The sequence below is a fragment of the Protopterus annectens genome, chromosome 10.part0 (assembly GCF_019279795.1).
Source record: "Protopterus annectens isolate FY-2018-M chromosome 10.part0, PAN1.0, whole genome shotgun sequence".
NCBI classification, from domain to species: Eukaryota; Metazoa; Chordata; order Ceratodontiformes; family Protopteridae; genus Protopterus; species Protopterus annectens.
This window is the reverse complement of record NC_056744.1, coordinates 1709225448-1709250447: the sequence shown is the minus strand read 5'-3', so window position 1 is coordinate 1709250447 and position 25000 is coordinate 1709225448. Positions and strand designations below refer to the sequence as shown.

The window sequence follows — 25000 nt, the reverse complement described above, 5'->3', positions numbered from 1 at the left end:
TTATGAGTTCACCGAGGGTAGTATATAGAAAGGGAAAGAGTGTAAATCATTATGTTTCAGTCATTATACAAGATATAGAAATGGTCCATACATAAAGTGCAAGAAGTAGAAATGCATGTTGCAGGGAAACACAAAAATGTACAAATTTATTATCGAGAACACTGTTGTCCTTTGTTTTAAATCTGGTCATTTATGATTTTTTTTAAAATAATATCAAAACGTATATGTATAGAAAAATGTGTAGAAATAGTAAATAAAATGCCCAGAATGAGAATATTAACAATATTTGAATATTTATCATTTCATGTTTGGAATTTTTATTGCTTCGTTAGAGAAGTATATGATGAAGAAAATTTAAAATCCCTGGCATAGATACTCTGCTGTTAAATGGTGACATTTTGTTCTTTTTCTTTACCAAATTGTTAATGTCAACCACCCACACGACTCCATATTACTATACGACGAACAAAGAGTCGGGAGATTTTGTTGCTATCATTACCCTTTAAAATTTACTGAAATGGTGTCTCAACAGTTTACTCTTGGCTAATGTCTGAATTGTGTTACTGTTGTACCATAGTAGCTAGACTTCTAATAACAAATGACAATGCTTCTATCTGAAAACTGCAGATTTTTCTGTTGCATGCTCTATAATCAAGGATGAAGAACACCATTTATCTTTTACAGGCACCAGAAACATTCGAGGATGTTGCTGTCACTTTCTCAGAAGAAGAGTGGAAGATGTTAAGTAAACAAGACAAGGACCTATATAGGGAAGTGATGGTGCAGAACTATGAAAGCTTGATATCAGTAGGTAAGTGTAGCCTTATCATAGGAAGTGAAGTATTTATTCTGAGTTTTAGTTGCAATTTTAATGTGCTCTTCCAGAAATTGGTTTATTTTGAAGCTGGGTAAGTGAACTGGTCTGTTATGGACCCCTTTGCAGTCATAACAAGTGCCACAAGGACTAGATCAACACAGATGGACAATTTACAGAAGTCAGTTGAACCATCATGTGTTGGTAGATGGAAGGAAATGAGTATCTCTACAAAACTTGTATGGATAAGGGAGAAACCTACAGGCTCCAGCAATAGTGAAGTGTACTGGCTCACCTTCAGTTCTGTGCAGGAGTGGGCGTGGTTACGTTGATTGGCATTAAAAGATGCATGTGAAATGAGGCATGATTGACATGCAATTTATATTAGCAGTGACATCATGCATACAATTAAGGTGGCCGAATGTAAGTCAAGTGTACAAGTATAAACTCCCGTTACAGTTACATTCCAATGTACAATTTCCAGATCCCCTTAAATGTAAAAGCATACACGTACATCGGTAGTTACTTTCATAAAGCTACAATTTCCAGCAACGTAAATGTAAAAGCATACATGTATATGTTTTCATAAAGCTACAATTTCCAGAAAGGTAGCTCGGAAACAAGTGTAGTTTACAAATATCCCCTGAAATGTAAAAGTGTACACTTTTAAAGTAAAGTACTTGATAAGTATCACCTTAAATGTATTCTAGATCCCCTTAAATGTAAAAGCAACATAGCTCAGAGACTTAACTCAATATCATAACCTCCTCAACACCTTGCATGTTTTAGACATTGTGGCTTGTTTTAGGTTGTATGTTCGGAAAATGCATTTTTTTTAACTTCTACTCTTGTTTGGATAACAATATTCCTTGTCTAAGTCCTACCAGTCTGTAATCTGTTGTCTCTATATGTGGAGCTTTTCTCCCCGGGCCTCTACTGAAAATGGAAATATATCCAGCTAGACTAGCCCGGTTAACAAATGTAAAATAAATAAAATAAATAAAATGCTTTCGGAGCTTTCTGAGCATTCTCAAATACATTGGCATCAATATTCATTGACACCAGATGAATATTCAATTGGTCTGACTGATGTACAACTATGGGGGAGGGTTTTGGGAAGGGCTTGCTACTGCGCATCTGGTGAACCAGTAAATTACACTATCGCCCAGGCTCCACATAGGCAGTTGTCGGGTGTCAGGACTGAGCCCTGTAATGGTGAAGATTACAAGGATAATACAGAAACCATACAGTTGTAGATAATCTTCCATTATGTATGAGTATTCCTGGATTGATAAAAAACCTGCTTTTTTCCAGCATTGCAGTTTCTTGCATTATTACAGTTAAATAATATTCTTTCGAATTAACTCATCAACAGCACTGATCACACTGTAGTGTCAATCATACCTGCAGTGCTACTTGTGTGGTCAACAACAGCACTGATCACACTGTAGTGTCGATCATACCTGCAGTGCTACTTGTGTGGTCAACAACAGCACTGATCACACTGTAGTGTCGATCATACCTGCAGTGCTACTTGTGTGGTCAACAACAGCACTGATCACACTGTAGTGTCGATCATACCTGCAGTGCTACTTGTGTGGTCAACAACAGCACTGATCATACTGTAGTGTTGATCATACCTGCAGTGCTACTTGTGTGGTCAACAACAGCACTGATCACACTGTAGTGTCGATAATACCTGCAGTACTACTTGTGTGAAGTACCTTATCCCATTCAAGCCAACAGCACTTGAAAGGCACTTGAAGGCAGCCCACACACACACACACACACACACACACACACACTGCGTTTTTCTCACTGTAACTTAATCTTAGTACTGAATCTGCAGTATTCAGTGATCCAGATATGGACATGAAATGTGCGCAAATTAGTATTTGGTCAAGAGTTGTGAAAATTCATTTTTTGTGTTCAGTAGAAAAGACTTTCTCACATTTAATGATATTTCAGACTCCGTTCTGGACAGTTTTAGTCCAGCTTACTGACAACCAAGAACGTCATACTTAATTAACTGTCTGCCAGTAGGCATTGATGAATTTAAATCTTGCACCCTTTTTCCTTTCCAGATTCTTGGCCTTTATATGACACCAGCTTTGGCCATTTGTTCTTTTTGTGTCAAACACCATTTCCTTTCCCAGTGTGTACTCTCACTTGAATCAACGCCAGTTCTGTAAGATTCAGTCTGTTAAGACATTTGTTTAACTAAAATGTTTTCATGAACATTCCAAGCAAAGGTAAAAAGTGTCAAAATGGGAGGAATTGTGAATAAAAAAAATAAATAGAGTTAGAGGAAGAAAGTGGGAGGAGACAGAGGGGTGAGGAGGAAGTTATATTTTTATTTTGCAGCAGTCTATTGTCTTAATTCTCACTTTAATCTTTGTTTCCCCTTTTCTTTGCTTAAGATTTTCATTATGGCTTCATATAACACAACAGTGTTGTACTAGAAAGTTATAATCTCCTCTGGGTGCATTTAGGATAGAAATACAGAAACTTGTACAGTAACTGATGAATAAAAAAATAAAAAACAACACACTTTTTGCATCAAAAACTGTATAATTTGATACTGTATAGATGGTAAAGACGGTGTGCCCATCTTGTAGGGTTTTTTTCTTAAATTTGATTCAGAGCATCATTAATACACTTTAGGTTTTATACCTAACTTTGATGTCACTGGATAACTTTTGTAACAGCCCAGAATTTTGTGTGTTCTGGAATCCACTGTTTCATATTATGTTACTTTCTCCCATCAGCTTTCTCCAGAAGGTGCATTACAGTTGTAACACCAAGTGATTGTCAGTTAAATAGCAAATGTTAATCACATTTGTGACATTAAGACACCACTACCTTTTTAAAGTAATTATTTCTTTCTTTTTTTTTTGTCCAGTCTTGTTGTCAAGCCATTTGTTCTGCTTTAGATAGAAAAGTCTTTGCCAAAATGCATAGTATTGAAGGGGATTCAACTACAGGTTTGAGAAGCTCATTGGACCCAGCTTTTATTTTATTCTTCCCAGAAATACACAGTCTGATAGAACTTGGATGCATATGTTTGATTCTTTATAATGAGTGGAAATTCAAAATATAACTACATTATACTGTGTTTCACACTTTTAGTTTCCAATCCTGCTTTCTGTATATTATGAAATGTAGCTGCAATTTTTCAGTAAAGGATTTAGTCATCTTTTTTACTGATTGTTTTTAGTTGAAAAATTCTTGTATTTCGATGTTTGCAAAGTTTATGCCTCAAAACTGGTGACTAGATGAAGTGGCAGGGACGTAGGAAAGAAGGCTCTTTTATTTTGAAGTGCCCATCTCTCTTTTCTCTTTTGTGGAATATACACTCTTGAGTTAAAGAAATAAGTCTAAGAAGAAACAATCCTGTATGGGGGGATCAGGTATATATCACTCATCGCTATTTAGTGAATGCCTCTTCGTCGAACACCTGTTGGGCAAAAAACTTAATCATCGAACTAAATAGTCCATGTAAACTATCCTAGGGTAACCTGATGGTAGTCTGCCCTAGTGACCATTAAAAATAATTAAGACCTACGCAGGTGCTGGGGGGCTTATGCCCCCCACCCCCTAACTAAATACAGTGACTCTGAGATCCCACTAGAGTGGAGAAAAGGGCAACTTACAGACGGTGGCCAACCATCATTTTGAATTACAAAAGTGTTCGCTGAAATTTTAGTCTATGAAGAGGCATTTGCTAAACAGTGATTCAACGAAGTGATACAGACCTGGGGGGTGTCAGTTGTACTGCATGCAAACCAGCATTTATTGACAACTTTACAATGCAAGGCTTTATTTTTATTTTTTGGCCTGATTGCATACAGGTGTAAAAAGTGACTTTGAGAAGGTGAATTATTGCGAGTTATTTTATTCTGTGTAATTTTGCTGTATTTTGGTATCATTATAGGAAACGGCAACATAATTATAAAGGGTATGTAGGTGGTAGATGCAGGGTCTGAAAGCATGCATGAAGTAAGGTTTATATTAAGATGCAGATATGTGCACCATGTAGGAAAAGTGTTATCTTTGTAGGTGAAGAAAGAACAATGTAGTCAGTTTGAAAGCAAGTCATGCAGAAGTTCATTCACAGTTTATTTTTAAGCTTTGTTCTTAGTATGTAGTGAAGTAGTGGGTCACTGATGTAAATAATAGCTCTTACACCCCAAAAAGAGGGTTCCAGCAGTTGGGCAGGACATGAATATTACAAAAACTGTGAGGTTTAAGACAGTTGGAGTTAGACTAATCTGTGATTTAACTGGATATATGTGTGCACCTAATTTAGTATGCCTTCTGTGGCTGCTCATACCTGTACTTATGATTCTGAGAATATTTAAAATATAAACCATTGTCAGTAAACTGCTTTTTATAAGAGAATTTTGTAACCCCATTCACAAACGTGTATAACCTGTGGACATAACTCTAACCTGTGGGCTGTAACTTACCACAGTCCCCCATAAGGCAGAGCTCTGAGATACAGATCACAGCATTCTTGGACTCCGTAGATGCATCAATGTGCTAGGCTTCAAAGTATCTCCACATCTAACAGGAGGCATATGCATTTCCAAACATCAACATTGTAAGAAATGTTGATTAAAAGATTCTGAATTGTCTTCTGTTTTTCCATGTAATTGTAACTAGTGTTACAATATGCAAATTTTGGTCAAAAGTTCTTTATCAGAAATACACACTAGTGACTTCATTAGAAAGCAAACATTATTGTGAATTGAATTTGAATGTGCTTCCTGCAAAAAATTGTGTAGCAACAAATGTTGTTTGATATTGTAACTATAAAGCTACATAATGAATAGCTACATAATGAGAAAGAGAAAATCTTTATGAAAGTATTTAATAATAAGCTTGCTATGATCACAAAAGGTTACAATTTCAAGCTCTAAGTATTTTGTTTTATTTTAAAATTGATTGCACTGCGATTCTTTCAGTAAAACAAACTTGTATGCATAAGTACAAGGAGCCGTACTTATAGAATGAGGGAATGTATTCTAAACCTATCAAAAGAAGTCTATAGTCTGTACACTCTGTTTATTCACATTGTATGAGCTCTTGGGAGGAACACAATGTAATGTTATGGTTTTGCATTTTTTATATACAGGGTACAAAATCCCCCCAGAAAAAATATTATTGCTAATTAAACAAGATTCTGATGAACCGCCAAAGTGTGATGTGGAGGGAAAACATATCACAAAACAGCAGGGTAATCAAGAAGGTGGCTTCAACAGTAAGTGAAAAGCTCATTAATGCACTTTTAAGGACTTGTTTTCACTGATATTGATACTTTTTGAGGAAAATGGAAAATTTACAAAGTGGAAGACTGAAGGTAAGACAGTGTATTAAGGTAATGATGTTGTTGTGTCTTTCGGCTTTTCCCAGTTAGGGGTCACCACAGCAGAACTTCAGTCTGCTAATGATTGGCAGTAGATTTTTACGTGCTGACTTGCCAGGCCTGACGCACAACCTTCAACGAAGGTACGCCCATTCACGCATGTCTCCACGCAGAAGACTCTCTAGCTGAGAATCAAACTGGACAGCGTCTTAGTGTGAGGTGACAACGTTACCGCAGCACCACCACCACAGTATATGATAATCTTGGCTAAATCCATACATGCAACATTTATGTTTAATGTAAACAGGGCTTTTGCAATAACAGTGACATTGTACTGGGAGTTGGTAGGTGTTATGAAAGACATGACATTATGAACAAAGACTGTTGAACTTTTTCTCTGTTTTGTTGTATTCATTTTTGAGTAGTATCTTATAGCATTTTAGAGGTTAGACTCAGGAGGCAGTTGTAAAATATCTGATTTTTGTGAACTTTGGCACAGTGGACCATACTGCATGCTCATCAGAATGTATAGTTTTTGTAGTTCACAGTTCATTTTACTAGGTGGCTAATCTAACAGTATGCCTGGCCCAGTGGCGTTATGGATATGGGTAAAGGCCTTATAGGAAGAATGTGTGTATCAACTACACTAAGGGTATATTCAGTAATTGTAGAAAATGTGTAAATACATGAAGTGGATTTGATTCAACTGTAATCCAGGTGGAAAAGGTGAAGGAGAATATTAACTATATGGTCACTGATTAATATCTGTAAGTATTTTGGATTGATCTGAACAATAGTTATTCAGTTCTTCACAGAACTTAAGGATAAGCAGTGAAGTAAAGTGCTCCTAACTTATACTGGTGTGTAGGTAGTATTATTTAAGTATTTAGTTTTTCACTAAGGTGAAGGATACCAAAATTAATGGTGGGTGACGTTTTCTGACAAAATCTGTACAACATCCACCGAGTATACAACATTTCTGATCCTGATGTCTGAAGTATGGAGCTTTTGATAGCACTCCAGTAGTCTCTTTCGTATAACCCCATCATACCAAGTCTTGCAGTACTCGGTCGCTTGCTTACACATGTGAAAGCTTAAATCAGAATTGTTTAAATTGCTACATTGAATCACTGATTTACACAGCTGAAAGCTTAACCCATCATAGTCTATCTTGCTACAGTAAATTGCTTTTTTTTCCACAGGTGAAAGCCTATCCCAGAATCCATACCTTACTACATGTAGAATTATGTGTTTACACAGGCGAAAGCTTAATCCAACAAACTGCTTTGTTACATACTGACTTGTTACTTAAACATGTAAAAGCCTAACCCCAGCCAGCCTTACACAAAATTCTATTATATTCTGAATTATTTATTTACAAAGGTGAAAACCTATCCCACCATTCATACTTTACTATTTGTTTATTGGTTAATGTATTTATTTTGTTTACATTTAAGTGTGTTGATGTAGTTGTCTAGTGACCCTTTCTATACATTATTAGTGCAGTTTGTTACAGAGTTACATAGCTTATAATTCTAAGTACACATTTCATTTGAGTATGATTTTTGTTGCAGGATTTATGAACTCTTTTTTTTTTTGAGCATGTTTGTTATCAGAAAGCAGTTGAGTAGTTGTGAAGTGCACACTTGGAAGTATAGTGTGGAGAAGTTGTACTCCTGCTTTTTAAATAATACTGAGCTATTTAACATGTCTACCTTTTTGTCTTATGAGGCCTGTGAAAGTCTGCCAAATTCTTTCTGTTACAGCAATAACTCATTTAAACTGATTAACGGCTAGAGAAGCAGCTTTCAGTCACATGACTGAGATCTTAAATGCTGCAGTAATGCTGATTGGGTCTTCCAGATCTGGCCTGCATGCATGTTGAATTCCAATAACCACACTTTAGAAAGAAGGGTAAACTCATTGTTTAGTTTTGGAGGTTTGGTGGCTCAATATTAAATAGTGGCACTAAAACAGGGGGAAATTAAAGGAAAACAATAACTCTGTATGTTCTCTGTTTTAAAATAACCACAACATATATGTAGCATCTGCAGATTGCAATCTGTAAATCCAATTACTATATAAGTCCTCTCTGTACATACATTGTTTCATGTGCCCAAAATTGTTACTTTTTGATGTTTTTTTTCATACCTCTATGTTGTAACTAATCATTTCTTGCTGACTTTCTGGAGGTGATGTTACTGATGAACTTGAGCCTATCTAGAATGAACCCTCATCACTGAAATATGTTTTCCACTCATAAAACTTTGCAGTTTCTGTAGAGTTCTTGCTTGTACTGGAGAGGCACTGTGCTTCTATGAATATGCCATCAAGATGTAGTGTTTGTGACTGATGTCAGAAGATTTGCAGGACTGATGAACAGTACTGGGTTGAAAAATGATATTGAAATTGACACTGCAAGGAAATAAACCAGCAGACCAATTATATACAGCATGACATCATGGTTATAAGTGCTACCAGCTACGAAGGTATGACATCATGGTTATAAGTGCTACCAGCTACGAAGGTATGACATCATGCTGATCTGCTTCTCTTAGATATGTAAAGTGCCTTAAGTTTGGTCAGTTATGCTGTTTTCTTTAAAGAAATACACTAACAATATGTTTTATGAGGAGAGAAAAGTGGTAATATGGTGCTATTTATTTTATTTTTGTTATATTTACTTCTTTTGTATCTGTTTTTGATTTCAGCTTCTGCACTACTGAGGGGTGCAGCTTGGATGGTAGATTTAATTTCCACCTTGCTGAGTATGTTTGTACAGGAATGCTGGTGTGAGCCCACTCAATGGTGTTGCTGCCAAAGCAGCTGAAAGTATCTCAGAGAATGTATTTACTGGTTGTGTTGCACACACATTTATTTATCTTTTGTTGACCAGGTTAGTCTCATTAGGTCAATGACTTCTTTTCAGGGGAGACCCGAAGCAGTATTTATACTGAGAGAAAGTTATATTGGGGAACGTCCCCTAGTTGTGGCTTGTACAGTGTGTCAGTACATGTGCAAGTCTCATTCCTGGTGCAGTGGCATGGCATCTGGGAGGACTGTGTGCAGCATGGAGAGAGTAATGGAAGGACCAGAGTTGTGAGATGTGCAGAGAAATGGAGGATTCAGAAGTCTTTTAAAAAAAATGTCTTTGCTGAGTCGGAGGAGATGGTGACAGAATATGTTGTTACAACCATACAGTCAGGGGCTTTGTGGGATGATATATTGCACAAGAGTATCAATCCGAGTGAACCATAAAATGGAGAAGACATTCTCTGGGGAGAAATAATGGAGAAAATACAGGAGGAAGATTTGGAGGTGATTCTAAAAGGGGTCATTGCTTCCAGCTGTCTCTGTATATGTTTTAAACAGTCATGGAGAGCAGAAAAAAGAAAAAATAAATTGCATGAAAATAAAATTTGTGGTGAGAATACAGAGTAAAAAGAATTAAGACTGAATAGATAGGTATTTGACACTATAATGCATCTTTAGTTGTTAAGGTACAAGAGGTAAGAGCTTTCTTTTTGATAAAGAACAAGACATTTTGTTACATTATTTTTGAGACTGTTCATGGTATGGTAAATTTTCTATGAGAGTATGAAAACAGAATGGAAATCCAGAACAGTTTAAGCTTTTTTCTGGAAATGAAGAAAATACATACACAGTTTTGGACAGAAGTAGAAAAAAGACTATTAAAAGGGCATTTGAAAAATATTGTAAAGGAACAGACATTTTAAAAGTTAATGATAACAGTGGTTTATGATGTGGGGATGGGATTGCAATGTTTTGAAAATGGAAATGGAAAAACTTGTCCATATTCCAAGTGTTATAAGTGTCAAAGGCAATAGGGGTGTGGTAAAAATTGGGGGAACCAAACGCATGTTATTTTTGTGAGAAAGAAGGACATTTTGTAAATAATTGTGATAAAATGAAATGCTATATGTGGGGAAAATAGACCATGATGCAGAGAGATGTGAAATTGAATGTTGTAAATGTAAACAAACTGGGCATTTATGGATGGATTTTTTAAAAAAACATTTAATGAAAAAGGGGGAGGATATAGAACAAAATGAAAAATGGCTAGAAATTGAAATAGAGGATGAGTTAGAAAAAAAACAAAGAATAATAGTAACAATAGAGAAGAAGTTGGAGAGGAGATTTGGAAATTAGTGATGAAGGTAAAAGTTGGAAAGTGGTAAAAGGTAAAATGAATTGTATTGGGAGAAAAGTAAAAGACATGAAAAGAAATATTAAAAAGAATGGAAATATAGGGATAGGTGATGGGAATGGAAGTGTAGAATGAAACATTGGTATAAGAAGAAAATGATTTCTTTAAATTAAGGGAAAAAGTAATCATTTTAAGAATGGAAATATGGGGATAGGTGATGGGAATTGAAGTGTAGAATGAAACATTGGTATAAGAAGAAAATGATTTCTTTAAATTAAGGAAGGGAAAAAGTAATCATTTTAAGAATTCTTTTGTTAAACAGTATTAAAATACAGTAAGAATAATAGAGATTTTCAAATGATGTAATAAATGTGATACAGCGATAATTGCTTTGGAAGACATAAGACTCTTAAAGATTGTAAACAAAAATTATAATGGGGTGGAAATATAATATGGAATTGTGGAAAAGACCATCATTCAGGAATAGCAGTGTTATGTAAAAGAACAGTAAAGATATTAGATGTGACACTAGTAAGAATGAAAAGATTAACTATTGTTGACTTAAGAAGACAAGAAAATATGTAGAATTATATCTTATTTGCTTATTTATCTGCAAAAAAGGGAAAATTTATTTCAGCATATGTTAGATTATGTAGTAATGAACATGAATATTATAATAGGAAATTTTAACTGATTTAAGGGGCAAAAGAAAGAAAATGATTTAATAATAATGATAGAAGTTATAAAATACAGTAAATTTGATATATGGAACAGAAAATTATTGCCATAGAGAAGAGGTATCCTTAAATCTGAAATTAGTAAAATTATAATATATGAAGGAATAAATATAGCAGAAGGAAAAGCAGTTGTAACAGGATTTGCAGATCATTTGGCAATATAGATGGAGATAAATGAAAATAAACTATTAAAATAAGAAAGTGAATAAAAAGAATAAATGAAAAAGGATGGAATGAAAATGGAAAATGACAAAAAATGTACAGTTATGGATCATGCTACTATAAGGACATTTTATGTTAGTTGGTCAGAAAGTTTTATATTTAAAAGAAAAAACTAAAAAAGTTTTTATAATGGCAGGAAAAATGATGGAAAAAGAAAGATGTAGAGATATATGAACATGCTTTTGCAAATTTAGAAAAGAATGAAAGGGAGTATTATGATAATGAAAAAGAATTAATTATGAAAAGATTAAGGATTTGTTATATAAACAATATTTACTACACATTAAAAAGGAAAAAGTGTCAGCATACTTAAGGAAAAATTGAAAACATAGATCATGAAAATTCTAGTTCATTTTATGGAAGAAATGTTCAAAGAAAAAATATGGGAAGTAAAAAATCAGATCAAGTAAATAAGGAAGTTGAAAAGAGGTGGCTTTGTATGAGTTGGATAAAGTGCTTAGGTAAGTATAGATTCAGTAGCAAGACAGGTTGGGATAGGATATGAAATGTATAAAATGTAATGAGATGGCAAAAAGAATATTTGTTACATGTTGTAAATGAATGGTTAAATTAAAGTTTTGTCTGTAAGGAATTATGGTAGGTGGTATTAACAAAAGTTTTGATTCAGTAGATCCTGAGATTTTATGGGAATAAAGGAAGATGTGTAATTTTAGTAATAAAATTAAGAAAGTTTGTATGGCAGTATATAGTAAAATAAAATAAGAGTTATAGTAAATGGCTGGTTAAAGTAAAGAAATAGAGATGAATTATGGAATAAGACAAGGATGTCCTAAGAGTTGTATTTTATTTGCTTTACTTTAAAATATGGTAGTAAGTGAGATGAATTGTAAAATGGAAAATGCAATGTAGATAATGCATACAGGTGTATACATTCCCCTTTTGATGACATCTGCAGATTAGATTATTTTAATAACTACAAATAATTTATGGATGAAAGAAGTGATTTTTTTGTATTTGCATGTTTATAAGAAACAGGTGCAACATTAAATAAAGATTAAAGCAAAGTTTTGGAAGATATGGTAAATATAGTGATACAATTCACAATGAAATAAATGGTAATGTTGGGAATAAATTTCAGTCATAAAGAAGTAAGTAGAATATAATGGGGAAAACTTTTATAGAAATTAAAAAGATAATTTTTATGGAAAACATAACAGATTATCTTATAAGAAAAATATAGTTTAATATATTCAATATTAATAGGAAAGATATCTATCAAGTGTGTTTATGATTTGGAGAATATATGTGAAGCAATTATTAGAAGAGATTTTTACATTTATATGGGGTTCTAGATAAATCCAGTAAAAAGAGGAGTATTGTATATGAATAAAGATTCAGGACTAGGATTATTGAATCCAGTGGTATTTGCATCTTCTTTAAATTTGAATACAGCATTGAAATGGAGAAATAAAAAAGAGAAACTAGTAGTATGTTTGTTTAAATATAACCATGAAAAAATGGAAAATAAAAAGATATAAAAGATAAAAATAATATTTTACTGAAGAAATAGTTAATTATCAAGAAAAAATAACAATATGGAAGATAAAGATTAATGAGATAGAAGACCAAAAAACATGGTATAATTATGTAATGGCACAATATTATTGTCCTAATCCATAGGAACATTTACTCAAAGAAAAGATTAATGTGCAAGATAACTAGTGTAGTAATAAAGTAGAATGTCAAGATTTTTATGGAGACTGGGAAGAAATAAACATTGAAAGCAAATATACTCCTATAAAAAGAGGAGTGAACGAATATGGGATCTATATTAAAACACAGAATGTTCAAAATTTCAAGTGTTCTAATATCAACCCGTTTTCAGTGAATGCTTAAAATATAGAAGAAACAGAAAAATATTTTTTTTTTCCTAGGGAAAGAATTTGGTTGTCCGTTTCTGTTGCTTCGGTATTTTCAGTGCTGTGGTGGAAAGTTATGGGTCTGGTTCAGGTAAGTGTGCGATTGTGTGGATCTGAGGGTTAGGGCGGGTTAGGTGAGTTAGGGTTAGGGTGCGGGTCAGGTAAGTGTGCGATAGTGTGGACGTGAGGGTTAGGGTGGAGTAGGTGAGTTAGGGTTAGGGTGTGGGTGAGGTGACTGTGCGATAGTGATGGACCTTAGGGTTAGGGTTTGGGTTAAGGTAAGTAGATAGTTAGTGGTGTATGTATAGTTTAGTGTAGGGTTAGGTGCAAGAGTTTAGGTGTATGTGTGTGGATTGCTGTTTGTTTGGTGTGCTTGTGTTGTGTGCATGTTTTGGATTAGCAAATTTTCTCCCTAGGAAAAAATTTGCTGTTCTGAATGTTCGATGTTTTAAATTTTCGATTCATATGTTCAATATTAGAACACTTGACATTTGTAATGTTCGGTGTTCTAATATAGACCCTGAATATGTATATACTGAATTGAAGAAGACACCACAGACATTTTTTTAATGTAATAGGGTGAAGAAATTATGGGAAAAATTATGTGAAGAAATTTTTGGGAGATTTAAGAAAGTAGTAATATAAATATGCATGTGAGTGAATGTCGATATTATAAGAATTAAGTCCAGGAAGCAGGTGTAGAACAGCTAAATGTAATGTTAAACCAACACAAAATTAAATCCAGTAACAAAAAGGCACAGCATGACCATCCATGTAAAACAAGGTTTTATTACTTCAAGCTTTCGAGTTGAAACTCTTTTTCAAGAATGAATCAATACATTAAAACCCCAGAATAAATATCTAACACAGCCAATCACATAACATATCTCATAAGCATATTATATAATTATACAATTCACATAATTAATATAGTTGATTAAGCCTAGTTCACTAAAAAACTTCATTAACAACAATGGTCAACTTAACAAATTTCATTACTACCTAAAAAGCTCCACAGGACAACTATAATACTCTAACATATGCTTGTCTTAATTTCAAAATGGGTTTAATACTATTAGTTTTATTAAGCCCTGGATAGACATCAGATCTAAAAAAGTTTATCCATTTGTATTCTGCTCTCTCTGTGGCATTCACAATGTCCCCCCCTCTTGTTTTTGCAAACTCTCTGCAGTATCCTAAATTTAAATGTATGTTCATTTCCATAATGTAAAATATGCTTACTAAGTGCATTCGTCTCAACTCCCCCCTTCTTATATCAGATAAGTGGGATGCAATTCTCTCCTTGAATTTACAGTTAGTTTTTCCAATGTAAAAACACAAACATTTTTCACAGTTAGCCAAGTAAACTAAATTTTCACTATTGCACGTCCCAAATGCCTTAAAAGTAAAATTAGCTTGTGTTATAGGATGTATAAATCCTATTTCCATATTAATGAACTTACAAAAGGTGCAGTTATAGCAGGGGACTGTCCCCTTGTTAAATCAATGTAACTCTTCATTTTTATCAAAATCTTTATAGCAAAGAAGTTGTTTGAGGTTCTTCTCTTTCTTATATATAAAATAAGGCTTTTCTCCTACTATTTTCCTAACATTAGCATCAGAACTAAGAACAGTCCAATTTTTTTTAATTATGGACTGAATCTGCCTAGAATGTCTGTTGTACTTCATCATATATCCTAATTTATTAAACCCAGCTTCTCTCATCAGGCTGTTCTTCTGGGCATTTTTGCCTTCTCTAAGTAAATATGGTTTAGCCACACTAGACCTTTCAGAATTAACATGTTCTATATTCTTAGTTAATAAATCTCTACTATAACTCTTGCCAAGAAGTCCCATATCATTGTACTAATTTCAGCTGCAAACCCTTCTTCAGTGGTGTTTAGCCTACTGGCTCTCAAAAATTGACTTTTTACTACACCCTTATAAACATGAGTGTGGTGCATACTGGAATTATGTACATATCTAGTTGCTTGGACCTCTTTCCTATATATAGATGTATGAATATTACCATCAATATTCATCAGTTTAATGTCCAAGAAAATGATTTCCTCTACTGAACAAGACATTTCAAACTTAAGGAAGCTGGTGCTATTTTGTAGATGTTCAACAAATCGCTCCAATGCCTCCTTGCTACCTCTCCACAATAATACTATGTCATCTACAAAATGTTTATAGTGCATTAAAGCACTATTATAGTATTCATTTTTGTTAGAATCAAAAATAGTGTACTCTTCCTATCTAGCCAACACTATGTTAGCATAGCTATTCGATACAGGTGTGCCCATAGCTACTCCTGAAGTCTGATGATACACATCATCCCCAAACCTGAAAACATTATTTTGCAGAACAATCTCCAGTAGAGAACATAGTGAAATGTTATTTGCTGTAAAAGTGCTGTGCTTAACTAGAAATTCTCTAACATATTCAATGCCTATATTGTTAGGAATAACCATAAATAAGGACGTAATGTCCATAGTTACAAACAACACATTTGTCATATTCATATCCAAAAACATTCTCAATGACTCCAAAAATGCACCATTGTCCTTTATATAGGACATACTGTGTTTCAATAGAGGTTTCAGTTGCTGGTTTAAATATTTTGAGATTGCTGTAGTAGCCCATTGTTTTCCTGAGACTATGGGTCTCATTGGGGGGAGAAGCAAGTTTTTATGGAGCTTCTGCAATCCATATATAACTGGGCAGACAGGTTGTTATATGTATTAATAATTATACTGTTCAGGAGTAATTGCTAACTGCATTAAATAATCATACAATTCAGTTTCTATCCTATAAATCATTCTATTCAGCTCTATAGCATTTATAACCTTAAATGTTGCACTGTCATTTAAAAATTCATACATCAGTTCTTGATATTGTTGTACATTAAATATAACTGTTTCCCCACCTTTATCAGCTGGTTTCAGTGTAATGTCAGTCCTTTTAACTAAGTCCATTAATACTTTTCTTTCATTATCATTCAGGTTATGAAAACTAGATGATTTTCCATTAAAAAACAAATCATAAACATCATTCTCACATAACTGTAAAAAGGCTGTGATAGTCACTGTGCTATTAGGTAAAAAAGTGATACTTCTTTTTAAGACATTTTCAGTACAGGCATTATTATTCCCAAGTAGCATTTTCAGATCTAAATTCCTAACAAACATTCTTAGCTCTGTAATGCTGTCATTCAATACACCATTACCAGGGGCGTGGCTACATGGGTTCTGAGTAGCAGCAGAATTTACTAGCTCCACTTAATAATTTCTATTTATACTGGATTATTGTCTTCAAACTGGGAACTTTGATCATTTTTTTGCATAATTATATAGTTTTCAACTTCATCTACAAGAATATCTACAAAAAATATTCTGAAGACATAATTTCCAGTCAAAATTTTATGTTGAAAATATCTTCTCATCTGACTAGTTTTCATCATGTCCTTAAACAAGACTGCCAGTCAAGATGCCAGTCTTAGAAGAGAACCATGAACTCTTGTATCTAACATACAGGACTTATCTACCAAGATAGATAAAACTGATTGTAAAATAGACAATTTTAAAGAGAAAGCTACTAAACAAATGGAATTACTACATGAAAATCTGAAAGAGCAAAACAATCCAAATAACTGGCATTGAGGAATCTTTGAATGACATGGATGGCAGAATAATGGAAAATGAACACAACGCTGAATTCTTGCTTAAACAAAACATGCAGCTGTAGAGCCAACTTGATGATCTATCATATCGGATATTGAGTATCGTCTACTCAGAGGCAATCTCTGCTTAACATACAAGGCCATGTCAAACCCAGAGCTGTTGGACATGCTACACTTAAAGAAATCCCAATCCTCAGAGCTACTACACCAGGATCTAAAAAACCTTGTCACACAAAAAAAAAACATGCTGGAGGGATAGGTTCCTGACTGAATCTTGAGAACAGATCTCGCAGAAATAATCTAAGGATCTTTGGTTTGCCAGAAAATGTAGAAGGAAACAATATGACATATTCTCTCAACAACTGGATATCTACTATCATAGACCTACCAGAGGACATGTCTTTTGGCATTGAGAGAGCACACCCATCATTAGCTGCTGTAAATGCTTCTACCAGAAAGAAACCTAGGTCAGTTATTCTTAAATTTCTATCTTCCTCAGATAAAGAGTTAGTTTTAAAAACTGCTTGGTCTAGATCTCCTCTGAAATATAATGACTATATTATTCACTTTGACAATGACTTATCTTCACTAGTCATAAATAAGAGGAAAGTTTTTTGCCACTGATCAAAGAACTGAAAAAGATACAAATCAAAACACACCTTTTTGTTTCTGCGAAGTTGAAGATTTTCCTTCCAGAAGGACATAAAATATATGAAGACCTGGATTCAGCTCTTTCTTATGTTAAAAACTGTAGAGTTCTAGAGAAGATAGAAGAAATGGAGTGGGCAAACCCTTCACTTAAAAGAATTGCTTCAAACTCTACATGGAAATCTGCTGAAAAGCAAAAGAGACTAAAGAACAAATAAATAAATACAACTATATTCTTTCTTTTCATTTCTTTTTGATCGGTGCTACTATTAGATAATTCTATATTGTGATCTTCTGGCAAGGTAAGAGTTTCTCATTTAAAAAAAAAAAAACTTTATAAAAGTTACCTATAGCCCATTAAATATAAAAACGTTATTTTTACAGTTAATTACATATAATCACTTATTAATAATTCTAATAAATACATAACACCTATTATTCAAGCATAATTTTATCCTTTATGAAATAAAAGAAAAGGGTATACTTGTAATTATAAGCTGCACTTGCTGTCTTATGCTAATACAGACTCTTTTATTTATCTATAACATATTACTATAAATGTTAGTAATTATGAAAGGGTTAGAGAGCTTTATGTAATGACTAAATAAGGGAATATAAATCACTTAATAAAAACGAGAAGGTAAAAGGCAAAGGGAAAAGTTAAGATATAATGTCTCCTTCATTATACATTATTAAGCTGCATATGTATATATATATATATATATATATATATATATATATATATATATATATATGCTCTTATGTTTCTTACAACAAATAAAATTGAAGGAGATACTCTCTTAATCTTCTTATTAACAAGATGTTAACTACCTATAAATCAAACAATAACATATCACAACAGTATGGTACCCACGACTATGCTTTATATTTCCCTAAACAGTGCAGGACATGTGCTACCTTACTTTGTTTCAGTTAAGTCCTTTACTTGGTTTCATTTTTAAAAGACATTTAATTAAAACTGGAGACTATATACTACCCAGAGATGTTTCATTCATAAAAGTTATGTGTATATACTGAAAAAATGCTATGGTACAAATCTTAGGGATTTTAACAATAACAGTGATGATAATAGAGTAGTCAGTAGGTATTTGCGTGAGGAGGCTGTTTTTTTTCTCTTATTGTTGCTGTTTATTCTTTTATATATGTTTAGCACTGTTGTTAATAGTGATTTGTGCACTGTTGTTTCTGCTGTGACTGATCGCAGATTGTTGGACCATTCACAAGCTAGCGAACATTACAGGTTTCAACAGCTGAGTTTAAATTACAAAGAAAAAGCTTTCCAAACCTTTTTTCCCCACATTTTTTCTAATTTTTAACCAAGAGAGAGAACTTTGGATCAGCGAGAGCTCGTCGGGATTGTCCGCGAGCCTGTACTTTTTCATTTCAGTTTTTTCGTCCTGGAAAGGCAAGAACAGCTTCTACTTCACGTTTGTTGTCCCACAAAGCTCTCTGATGATGTCATCACTACTGGACAAGCTGTTCCAGGAAGTATAGCTTTGTTTTTTGCCAAAGAACAGCCTCTTTGTTATCATTTTTTGCTTACAGAGTATTTAAAAAAAAAAAAAAAAAGCGAACGAGTCCTGCAGTTTAAATCTATGTGGATCAACAAATACTATGCAGTTACATATCGGACTGCAAGCGCAAGTCAAGAAAATGAGTGCCTGACACTGATTATGAATATAGGTAGGCAGTTCTTACATTAAATTGAAAATTTGTCAAGATGTTATATATAACATAATATTTTAAATATATTACATGTGACAAAGATTTTATAATGGCTAATCTCAAAGAAGAGGTGAAGCTTGAAGCTTGGCTAGAGGTTTACTGCTTTAGAATGGTCGATATATGCAAGTACCGGGTACAAACAAATTTGAACATATATTCAGTTGTATATAGTCTGACTTGTGGTCACCTGCTGAGACCATGTTTTGTGAATATTTGGGTTTATTGACAATTCTCTGATGGATGCTTTGTTATGCTAAAGCTGTACTCTTTTAACAAAAGGATATATGCTTCTGCAGTTTATATACATTAATTAATGAGATTGTTTGCTCAAATTAATTTTGTAGTGGTGCATTACCTCCTCTGTTACTGAAGCTGGGTTATTTAATGCATTAAAAAAGATACTGAAGATTTTTACATATAACAGGGTTGGTGAAGTTGTGCAGTCTCCTCGTTTTATTTATGATAGTGTTGAAATAACTGCGTAGGATTTGTATTATTTTCCCTGATAATTTCTGATAAACCTCACATATTTAACATAATTCATGAGTAATAAACTCTTGTATTTTAATAATGTATCACAAAAAATAGACCTACTATGATAGATAAGATATAACCTTTCCTGCACTATAGATGCCTACAGTTGTAGTAACACTGACTCAACTTGTTGTATGCACATCATTGATGCAAAAGACCTTTTACAGTTTATTCACTTTCATTTGGTAGAATACATATACATTGTTACTGTATTATACCAGGAGATACAAACATTATTGAGACACATTATAAATAAATGATGCTATTTAGTAAATGCATTATCTTATCTAAACATTATACTGAAGAAGTTGTTCTTTATGTATATCTTTGATAATTGAATGTTTCCCCATACAGTCTCATTACATATGTTTAATATATTTATGTACCCTTAACAGTCAGTACGGGTTCCTACCATATTACATGACCTTAAGGTGTCAGAATGCTATATGTCTAATCAATACAAAATTATAATTGTTTTTGTAAATATTTACTAGAAACATATATTATAGGCTAAGAACATTTCTAAATACTTTTTTTATTTAACAAAGTGTTCATCAATATTTATGTTTTAAAAATATCAACTTTTATTCTTTATATCTGACTGTTATTTGATTTAGAGAAGCTTACCTATAAGTCATCTTGGATAATACAAGAAGAATGGTTATACTGACATCCAATAACAAATTATAGATTATGCATTTTCTTAACTAGACAAATATCTTTTGTATTTATAGAGTTATTCAAATTCTTTTCATTTATCTTAATTAGCTTAGTAAACAAACCTTAAGATATAATGCTGATTCTGTCTTTAAAGTCATACATGCAACTCACTTTCACCTAAACATTTACTTTCTTATGTATAGTCATTATAGTCTAATCTTGTTTTATATCAGTAAGTTTCCTTTATAATCTTTATAATATTTTCATAGACTTCTCTGTTAAATAAGTATATATTCATAGATTCATTAACATTTAGAATAAATAAACAATCCAGATGAGACACGTAATAAATCTTTATATGTTTTAAATTTTTTTCTTTTCTATTATCCAGTATAACTTTCAATTGATGTTATATAATATATATATATATATATATATATATATATATATATATATATATATATATATATATAAAACAAGTGGTAACTTTATTCTGCTGTTACTGTTTGAAGGTTTGATCTCAGTGGTTGATGCCATTGAGATGAGGAGTTTCTAACTCCAGGCAGGGAGCTGTTTTTGGTTTTGTTCTTACAACATGTAACAAAGATTGCTAATACATTTCTTTTGACATCCTTCATTATTCACATATATGACATCCTAAATTATATTGTTTATGAAATAATTATTACCCACATCGATAAGTTAATGTTTATTATATTTAATTTGAACTCGCAATATAAAAGAGAGAGATACACAAATTACTTATATGATATTGACATGTTACAAAACTTAGCTTTTTTAAGACTTGTTTAATATGACCACATTGAGGTATTTCGATTAATATCAGTGGTCTTAATAATTCCATAAAAAGAGGCAGTATGTTCAGATATCTAGCTTTACATAAGCCCAATATAATTTTCTTACAAGAGCCCCATTTATTAGAAGATAGTATCAAATACTTAAACACAAATAAATATATAGTTATTGCAAGTTCTGAACATACAAAAAAGAAGAGAGGTGTTGCTATTCTTTGGGATAAATCTCTTCCTCTACCAAGAATAATTAACACATATAAAGATAACAAAGGTTTGTTATGTTTAGCCATAATTGAAATAAAAAAATATATACTTTAATAAATAACTACTAGCTACCAGCTATAGGCACCAACACAATTTTTCAACATTTAAATCAGATAGTATCTTATAGTCATGGCAGGAGATTATAATTGTATCATAAACTCAAAAGACTAAACAATCTTGGAGAAGAGTAAAATTACTCCACAAGCTAAACAGCTAATGAATTTTATGCATGCTCATCAACTAATGGATATCTATGACTTTGCAGATTCTAGCACACTACAATACACGTTTTACTCTAACAGACACAAGTCATATTCTAGAATAGACAGAAAATTACTTTCCACTCAAATATTACACGACCTAACATACAATAAAATAATTCCATGCCCAATATCGGATCATAATGCAATTTTATTTGAGTTCAAAATAAATAATTTTCCCAATATACAAATAAAAAGAATACCAGCATACCTTACACAATTAAAAGAATTTCAAACATTTATAAAAGAAGAAATACAAAGTTTTATTAACTTAAATACAGAATCCAATACTCATGACACATATATGGGATGCTTTAAAAGCCTACCTTTATGGACAAATTAAAAAATGGTACCATAATAAAAGAAAAAACTGGGACAAAGATCTAAACACTATTCAGAACAATCTTGACTCACTGTATCTTAAAAACAAAGATAAACTCGCATCCAGTAATATTAAAGATGAAATAAATAAACTTAATGAAGAATATAGAAAATTACTTCACCATAAAATTATGATTACATTAGAAAAATATAAATTTCTAGCATATTCTTTAAACCCTAAACACTTGACTAATCTTAAGAATAAAACTAAAAGGTTAAACCAACATAATCATATCAAAGAAATATGTTCTTTGAAGAAAAAGAAGGAAGTATATAATATACAAGATATAATAGAAGAATTTAGAAGTCACTTTCATACAATCAGTCAGTCTTTGCATCCCATTAAATCTAAGGATAATATAAAACATTTCATCAATACAAATCTCAAAAATAGACTAAACTAATTACAAACAGAAAATATTGATAAGTCACATGTAATGATATAATAACTCAAATTAATAAACTCAAACCTAACAACGCACCAGGAAATTATGGCACCATATGTGAGATATATAAAATCATGCCTAAAACAGCTATAATATTACTTCATAATATATATAATATTGTCCAGACAGAATTTATAATTCCCCCCTCTTGGAAATATACGCTCATCTCACCAAACTTAAAATCTAACAAGGATCCCAAATATTGCTCCTCATACAGACCCATATCCTTATTAAATGTTGATTATAAGATGTTCATGAACATCTACACTGAAAGAATTAAGAAAATGTTGCCCTTTTTAATTGATGATGACCAGACTGGTTTTGTAATTAACAGAAGCACATTTGATAACATTAGATAAACCTTAGCACTTATAGATTTCTCTCACAGGAAAAAAAATACTTAACTCTAACTAGTTTGGACATTAATGTGGCTTTTGACTCAGTAGATTAGGATTATTTGTGTACACTACTAAAATGCATGAATTTCTCAAATAATTTCATACACTTACTAACAAATGTATATAAAGGTGCTTTAGCCTATATAAAAATAGATACATATAATTCAGACAAAATTCCCATTATAAAAGGTACTAAAAAGGGCTGTCCTCTTTTGCAGTTGTTGTTCACTTTAATAATGGAACCATGGGCAAATGCTGTAAGAAATGACAAGAATATTGAAGGACTGAACATAGATGAAGATACAACACCAAAACTACAGTTATTTGCTGAAGATGTCCTTATAACTACAAAAGATAATGACTCTTCAATATCTACTTTATTAAATTCAGAACCCATCGAGCATAGGAATTGGAAACTCAGCAAAACCACAAACAAACCAATCCCACTCTGTCCTGAATGAACCAAAGACAATGTTGTTCACGCAAATATGTAGTTTATTAAAAAGTCAAAATCCGTCCACCATGGACCGTAAATGTTAAAAACAATAACTCCAAAGTGATACAAGGCAGAAACAGTAATAGAATCAGGCAGTTCAGGTTGGTAAGCGCTTTCATCTGTAACACATGACAGACTTTTTCAAAACCCTATGCCTCTGCCTTGTATCACTTTGGAATTATTATTTTTTACATTTACGGTCCACGGTGGATGGATTTTGACTTTTTAATAAACTACCTATTTGCATGAACAACATTGTCTTTGGGTCATTCAGGACAGAGTGGGATTGGCTTGTTTGTACTTTATTAAATTCTATCAAAGCTTTTAAAACTATCTCTGGATTGTCTTTCAGTGAAGATAAAACAAAAATATTACCCGTATATTCAAATAAAAATAACAAAATTATATATAATACTCTTAAATCCCTTATCTCAGACCAAATCACTTATTTGGGAATTATCCTTGCTAAAGATATTAAAACAATTATATGACTTAACTATGACAAATGTTTTAGTAATGTTCAAAATCTAATCTCAAAATGGAAAATAATAACATTCACTACAGAAGATAGGTTAACTATCATAAAAATTATTGTCTTGCCTAAAATATTATACATTATCCAATCTATCCTAATTCTTCCTTCTAAAACATTTATTATAAAAATAAACTCTCTGATATTAAACTTCTTTTGGAATCCAAATAAGTCAAGAATATCTCTTAATCAACACCTACATAGCTGGAGTAATGGAGGGATTGCTTTTCCTGATCTAATTCTCTATTCCATATCTTCTACAATTAAGGTGATTACTCAACTCTTAGACATTACCTATCTAGCTAAATAGAAGTTATTATGGGAGTCATCCGCCATGCAATTAATACTGAAACCGTCTACTCTTATAAATAATCCCATTTTATGGATTCTAAAAGATTATTTTACTTTACAAACAATATTTCCCTACACAACTTCACAACATCTTAGTAACTTTTAGGAATTTCATATATAAACATATCAAATATAAGGAGTGTTTCACTCTATTATTCCCCATAGCTTTTACTCAAGGCATATTAATAACCTCAGATTTAAATACAGTTTCTTTCTTAAATCAAAAATAACTTAAGTTTTGGTTTCAGTTGATATCTGACTTTAAGACTAAAAGTGTTGAAAGTATATTACATGAATTTCAGTTAGATAAATCAATGTGGCTAAACATACAAACAGACTATTCATAGACAACAAATTACAAATGATTACGCCAACTACAAAAGAAGATACCTCTATCTTAATACATTGTTTTCAACTAATTCTTTAACACAAACAAACATACTCTAATAAACTTTCATTTGTTTTTAGAACTATAAGAGCAGAAACATACTCTTGCCCAGAAAATCATTGGAATTAGTATTACACTATTAATAATAGCTATCCTAATAATCAAGACAAAGAAAATATTTTAAAATCAGCTGGGAAAACAATGTTCTCT

At 32.4% G+C, this 25000-nt stretch overlaps 1 protein-coding gene across 1 annotated transcript in view; it reads left to right on the top strand.

The window, feature by feature from the left end:
* LOC122814457 overlaps positions 1-25000 on the top strand; it is a 1903843-nt gene that overhangs the window by 647198 nt on the left and 1231645 nt on the right. The window contains 2 exon segments of the mRNA XM_044087037.1: positions 685-811; positions 5952-6077. Coding sequence (XP_043942972.1) covers positions 685-811; positions 5952-6077 — 253 coding nt within the window.